Source organism: Bison bison, unplaced genomic scaffold (genome assembly GCF_000754665.1).
Source record: "Bison bison bison isolate TAMUID 2011002044 unplaced genomic scaffold, Bison_UMD1.0 scf7180017864061, whole genome shotgun sequence".
Taxonomy (NCBI): domain Eukaryota; kingdom Metazoa; phylum Chordata; class Mammalia; order Artiodactyla; family Bovidae; genus Bison; species Bison bison.
In genome coordinates, this window is record NW_011494633.1 from 6245529 (window position 1) to 6251999 (window position 6471).

At 53.1% G+C, this 6471-nt stretch overlaps 1 protein-coding gene across 1 annotated transcript in view; it reads right to left on the minus strand.

Moving 5' to 3' along the window:
* Positions 1-6470, minus strand: part of ITPK1 (inositol-tetrakisphosphate 1-kinase) — a gene marked incomplete at its 5' end in the record, with an annotated part of 161923 nt that extends 155453 nt beyond the window's left edge. The window contains one exon of the mRNA XM_010836263.1: positions 6406-6470. Within this exon, the coding sequence (XP_010834565.1) occupies positions 6406-6470 (65 nt within the window). The remainder of the gene's footprint in view (positions 1-6405) is intronic.
* Between the last annotated feature and the right edge of the window lies 1 nt (position 6471).

Sequence of the window (6471 nt, forward strand, 5' to 3'; positions counted from 1 at the left end):
CCCCTCCCAGCAAGACCGCACATGCCCAGGCCGGCTAGCAGAGCGGGAATGGCTGCGTGGACCAGATTCCCGCACCCAGAGGGATGGCGTTTGAGATCCACACGGTGGCAAGGAGTAGGTGCTCAGCTCCTGGATGACCATGTGCTTTCTAAATGAATCTGGCTTTCTAAAAAAGGTACCAGAATATTCCTGTAAAAAGCCGGCTTACAAACTGAACTCAAAACACAACAAGGAACAGAAACCCTCTTTAACAGCCAACTCTCATGCGGCACTTCACTACATGGGCCTTTGCTGAATGCCCCAAGCCTGCTAAACATCAAGGAGAAATAACCCGTGGAGTGGAGGCAGGAGGGCCCAGGGGTTGGGAGGGAGGCCCCAGCCTGATGCACAAGTGAGCCGAGCTCTGCCCCAGCAAGCACGGCCATCCCTGCCCACGGGAACTCAGTCCTCCCATCATAAGAGAAACGCAACCAACAGTATCATTTCTCACCCATGTGTGTGGCCGAGATCAAAAATGTCCACACACTGTGCCGGGGAGGGAGTGGGTGACAGGTCCTTCCGCTCGCTGTCACCAGTGAGCAGCACCCTGTCCTGGTGAGTGGTTTCAGAACTGCCCCGAAAAAGTCAAACGCCTGTACCCCCTCACTCATCTGGCAATGAGCAGCCAGACCAGGGGGTGGAGCACGCCCTGCCTACCATCTACACCAGTAGACGCCAAGCACAGGGCAAGAAATAGGGTCCATTGTTTTAACACCTGAAACCCACAGCCGTTAAAGAAAGGAGGTAAGTGATAAGAAGTGTCCCCAGAGAAGCAGTGATGGGCAGTGTCTCTAAGACACAGCGTTTCATGAAAGGAGCCAAGGACAGACCAATACGTGCGGAAGAGATCCATACACGTATGCCCTGTGTTTTGCACAAAACCCTTGGGGGTGGGGAGGGGGGCAACATAGGAATAGGGGATTTTTTAAAAAGGTTATTATATTATTATACAAAATCGTGTGGGGCTTCCCTGGTGGCTCAGATGGTAAAGAATCTGCCTGCAATGCGGAAGACCTAGGTTCTAGCCCTGGGTCAGGAAGATCCCCTGGAGGAGGGCATGGCAACCCACTCCAGTATTCTTGCCTGGAGAATCCCATGGACGGAGGAGCCTGGCGGGCTACAGTCCATGGGGTTGCAAGAGTCAGACATGACCTAGCGACTGTCACACACATACAAAATCACATGTGTGAAACTTTGGAAAACTGTAAAGTACCACAGAATTTCAAGAATCATTCAATTTTTTTTTTAAGTTAAAAAAAAAAAAAACACCTCGAGAGAAAGAGACTGCCGACAGCGTGTGTCCCTGAGTGACCGGAACTCAAGAACAAGGAGGAAATGGACTGACTTTTCATTGTGTATTTTGAGTCCTTTTCATTGTGTATTTTGAATCCTCTAGGTTTTAACATAGGCATGTATTAAATATTCAAAAAGATAAAAAAATAAATGTGAGCTAATCATAGCAGTAGCGTGATTGGCATGGAGACTCTTGGCATTTTCAGGAAACCCAGTACAAACTCCTCTTGAATCTCCAAACTTGAAAAAAACAAAAGTATCGTCTTGCGTTAACATAATTTCTTCAGGCTCTGCATCCATAAAACAGGTGAAGACCGCAGCCCCAGCTTCCAAGGGGCTGTAAGATCCCCACGGGCTGGGTGTGTAGGGAGATGCTGGCAGGGCAGCAGGCAGGGTAGGCTCCCCCACCCCGCACCCCCAGCCTTGCCCCAGACCCACACCCAGGCAGGATGAGCAGTCAGCCTCCCTCCTGGACTTCAGGGTCGCTCTAAAACTGCCCCAACTAGGAACACTCAACCTGCAAATGCCCAAGATCCAGGAATAGACAGACATTTGCGGGCAGACGCCCACTCACCCACTCCCCAAGGACCAACTAAAAAGTAACAGCAGAAACCACCACCCACAGAGTTCCAGGCACAGTCCGGGTCCCCCTGAGCGAATACTGTCATCAGCCTCACTTTACAAGTGAGGACACCGAGGCACGAGCCCCGGTCACATGGGTGGCCTGCTGTCGAGGCAGGCCCGGCACCCGGGCAGGCTCGGCACCCGGGCAGGCTCATCAACAGACAGCAGCGGCCCTGGCGGTCCATCTTCTCCCATAGGAAGCCCAGTTCACCCCCGCAGCAGGCTGGTGGAACGTGTTTATTTGAAAGGCTAAGTATGAACAGTCCCAGTGTGCATCTGCAAAGGTTACTTAAGTCAGTACCTCCTCCCACCCCCATGCCCCCAAAATGGTGCCAGATCCAATCATTAAGAAACGGAAAAAATAAAACCCACTCACAGACCAGCATCACTTAACCCTGGAAACAATTCTCCTTCCTCCCCACTATGAACCTCCCCAAAGATAGAACCACGCTAAATCCTCCCAGCAAAAAGAACAAACCTAGAGTCCTTCATTTAAAGAAAAGAATGAGGACTTCCCTGGCAGTCCAATGGATAAGACGCAGCGCTTCCACCACAGGGGGCGCAGGTTCGATCCCTGGTTAGGGAACTAACATCCTGCATGCTTCAAGGCATGGCCAGAAATCAAAAAATTTTAAACATTAAAAAAATAAAATAAAAATAAAGGTATGGAGGCCTTGAGGGTATGGGCCACCTGAGAGGCCAGGTTCTTGTCAACAGCAAACTCCCAGCTCCCTCCTCTTGCAGCTTCCCAGAGCCCCGGCCTAACCTGGGCAAAGAACTTATTAATAAACAAGGCAGCCACATCCTCAGGTGTAAAGGCCTGGGATCTGGGCTCAGGGAAGCCCTTCACTTCGAATCCAAGTCCTTCATATGGCCTGAGCCTCAGTTTCCCCATTCTGCCACCCTGGGCTGCTGGGAGGATGACGTGAGATGAGGTTCCGGGAAGGAAAGCGTTCGGGTCAGCTGACGTGATGGTAAAGACGGACAGAGGACACATTTCACACCAAAATGCTTTGCGACGTCGTGTGTCTTTCCACCACAGCCTGCACCGCAAGTTCAGCTGCAGGAAAGAGGAGCGGCGAGGCGAGGCGCTGGAGGGCTGACACAGAAAACGTGGACACAGCGAACCGGGTCAGCCAGCACATCCGCACGGGCCACCGCGGAGAACTGAGAGCATTTAAAAAAAAAAAAATCACCCAACATTTTCAACTAACAGCTTTACCTCTCGGCTTCCCCTCTGAAGTCCCTTCTGCGTGTGAGGAAGCCTTGAGGCTGCTCCAGGGTTAGGGGAAGGGGCAGGCAGGTGGGAAGCCAAGGGGACACAAGCAGAGCCATCCCTGGAGAGGGGGAGACTCACTGGCAAATGTCGGGAACGAACACTCCCACAAGAAATAAGCCAAGTCAAGGCCTATCTGTCAGGGAGCCAGAGGGACGCTCCTTAAGACACCACGCTTCCACTGCAGGGGACGCAAGTTCGATCCCTGGTCTGGCAACTGACATCCCACATGTCTTGCAGTGCAGTCAAAAAGTATATAATTTTTAAAATTAAAAGAAATTAAAATAAAGGAATGTAGGCCCTGAAGGTATGGGCCACCCTAGAAGCCAAATTACTGTTAACAGGAAACTCGCAGCTCCCTCCTCCCGGAGCCTCCCAGAGCCCTGGGCTAATGCAGGCAAAGAACTTATCAACAAACCAGGCAGGACCAGGGTGTGAAGGGACGGCCCTCCCCCCTGCTAAGGTGTCCCGGTGGGACCTGCTCCAACGGTCCACGGTCCACAGACACCTGCGGGGGGCAATGCTCCTTGGAGAGCAGACAAGACGCTTGCTGAGGCCACAGCTCAGGATTGCAAGGAAGAATCTCTGAGACAGAACGGCAGCACCCCCATGACCATGACGAGGGGGTCCGCCCATTCTAGTAGCTGAACAAAAGGAACAGAAGTATGGAGCCTGCCCCGTCTCGTGCCTGTGAAACAAAGGGGCTGGGTAGACAAGATCTCCCTTCCGGTCCTAAGATTTTTTTTTTTTTTTTAACAAGGCCTGGCATTTGGCGAAACAACTCATCCCGCTGCGTTCAAGTCATCCTCTCCAGCGCTGATACTGCCCCAAACATTCGCAGCAGGACCTCAAGCCATTTTCAAACATCTCTGGACTTTTTCACTATGGAACTCGAGGATGATTCATCACCCATCCAAATGGCAACCCCACGTGACAATGTCCGTCCACAGCCCCTCTCAGCCACTGAAACTGCACCAGCATTCACATCACACCCACCAGCGGGCAAAGGACTCTGGCCACTCCAGAGGGTGGGAGTACTTTGCACCCAGTACAGAAATGCGGCCACCAGGGGGCGCCACCCTGAAAGTATCCATAAAAAAGGAGAGAAGAAACAGAAAAATTCTTTTCGGTGTTTTCCATTCCTTCCTAAGCTTAAGCAACAAAATAGCTAAAGCTCCCCTGATGAAAACACAAAGTGGGTTTCCTGAGGTTCTAGAATGACCCAGATATTTCTCTTCCTCTCTTTGAAGTCAATATTTTGGCCAGAAGAAGGCAACTAGACTTTGAACGCAACCACTCTTTCAGAGAAATGAACACTCCATGCTGGAGCTTCCCCGGAACGGCTGACATCATAGCTTGCCCTGAACCCCCCAGTGTTTAAGGGCAGGAGGGTCTCTGGGGAGGGAAAGGCAGTCTGCAAGTCCAGCCTGAGGACCCAGCCACGAGTCTCAGTCTCGGTGGGAACTGTGTTGCGAGAGCCTCCTAATTACCAAGCAAAACATACCAACCAGATGACAAGCCTCGTGCTTCAGCTGCAGGCACAGGACGACACAAATAGAGAAAGACCTCAGGAAAAAGGGTGCAAGGTATCAGTGGGGATTTCCCAAGTCTCAGAGGACTGCAGGGGGAGCTTGGGCACCCGACACCAGACCAGATTTCAAGAACACATCAAAGGGGTTTCTGCACATGTCTTCAGTGTCTAGGGCACATCATCCACGTGTGTGTGTTCAAGCGCCCCTTTCTAATGCTGCAAAAGTCCTCACACTTCCAAGGCTTTGGCTGCAAGTTCCTCCCCGTTTCCTTGTGAATTCCCCGGTCATTTGGCATGCCCTCCTGAAAATGAAAAGCGTGCTTTCTCCCAGGGAAGCCAGCAGGAGAGGAGGCAGCCAACTCCATACCCAGACCGAGGGATGCGCAACCCTCAGGAACTGTTTTAGACAAGGTGTGCCCCTCTGGCTGCAGGGAGCAGAGCGCCTGCAGGGCTGAACAGGCCAAGGAGCAGCAGGCCCTGGGGACAGGCATGAGAGGGGCATAGAGGTGCTGTGCCAGCCTGCACAGGCCAGCTCAGACCAGCCACTCGCTCCGCATGCCAGGAGATAAGGAAACTCAATTGTTCAATTCATCATTATGTTTGGTGACCCAAAAAAGACAAAAATGCAAGGGGGGCCCATTTTTGAGAATCAAATCTACCAAGTGGAGACACGGCATAACAAAAGGTTTTCCACCTGGAGTTTGCAAAAGGCTTGGGGAGCCAGATTCTCTTAGGCTTTCACTAAGAACCAGATTTAACTAAGGGCTTCTCAGAGGCAAAGCCACCATAGGGGAACAAGGTGAGGCAAAGCCGACCCAAGACTGGATGCGTCTGTAATGGACCAAGAATGTGATCCCATCTTAATAAAACACCTGGAGTCTTCACCACTAAGGAACTGCACGGAGTGGGGGGTGGGGACCTCGAGGGAAGAAGGCCATTCTACACAAGCGTTTACATTCTGCACCAGCCACTCCCTGGCTGTGGGACCCCGGGCCAGGTACCCGACCTCTCTGCGGATGGATTCCCCCCCTCAGACATGTGGGCCAGAATCACCAGCCCAGCCAATTCTCAAGGCTGGTGCGAGGCTCTAATGAGACAGCAAATGACCTACACGCCAAGTATTGCTACTCGCTTCAAAGAGGCTTAATCCAGCAACATGCAATGACAGATTCTTGCAGAGAGCTGCGCCGGAGGGGCACCTAGTAGGTGCCCCGCAAACACACAAACATGGGTGCCCGCCTCCACGAAGAGAAGGGGGAAGAAGGAAGAGGACCACTCCAGTCCAAAAGTAACCTCCAGCCACAGGCAGACAGCGTGGATTCCCCCCATTTCCCTGGTCCCTCTGCCACCTTCAGCAGCGCTCCCATCACGCCCGGGGGAGCCAGGGGTCTCCCTACCCGGGGTCCCTGTGCACCTGAGAGCCCTGGTCCGTGCCACACCGCCCGTACTGCCCACCGCTTCCCTCGAACACAGCCAGCGGCCACCACAGCCACCTGGCTACTCGGACTCAGGGTCCCCGCGCACCGTTTCTTCCCGTTTCGCTCTAACCTCCGGAAACAGCCCCCAGCCCCCCGAGGCTGAACCTGGGGCTCATGCCGGGGGTCCCCGGGGGGTGGGGGGCTGGAGCCCCGTCCCTCCTTACCTGCACAGCTCGGCGAAGGCCTGGAAATTCAGCTTCTTTATTTTCTTCTCGCTCAGCCAGTAGCCA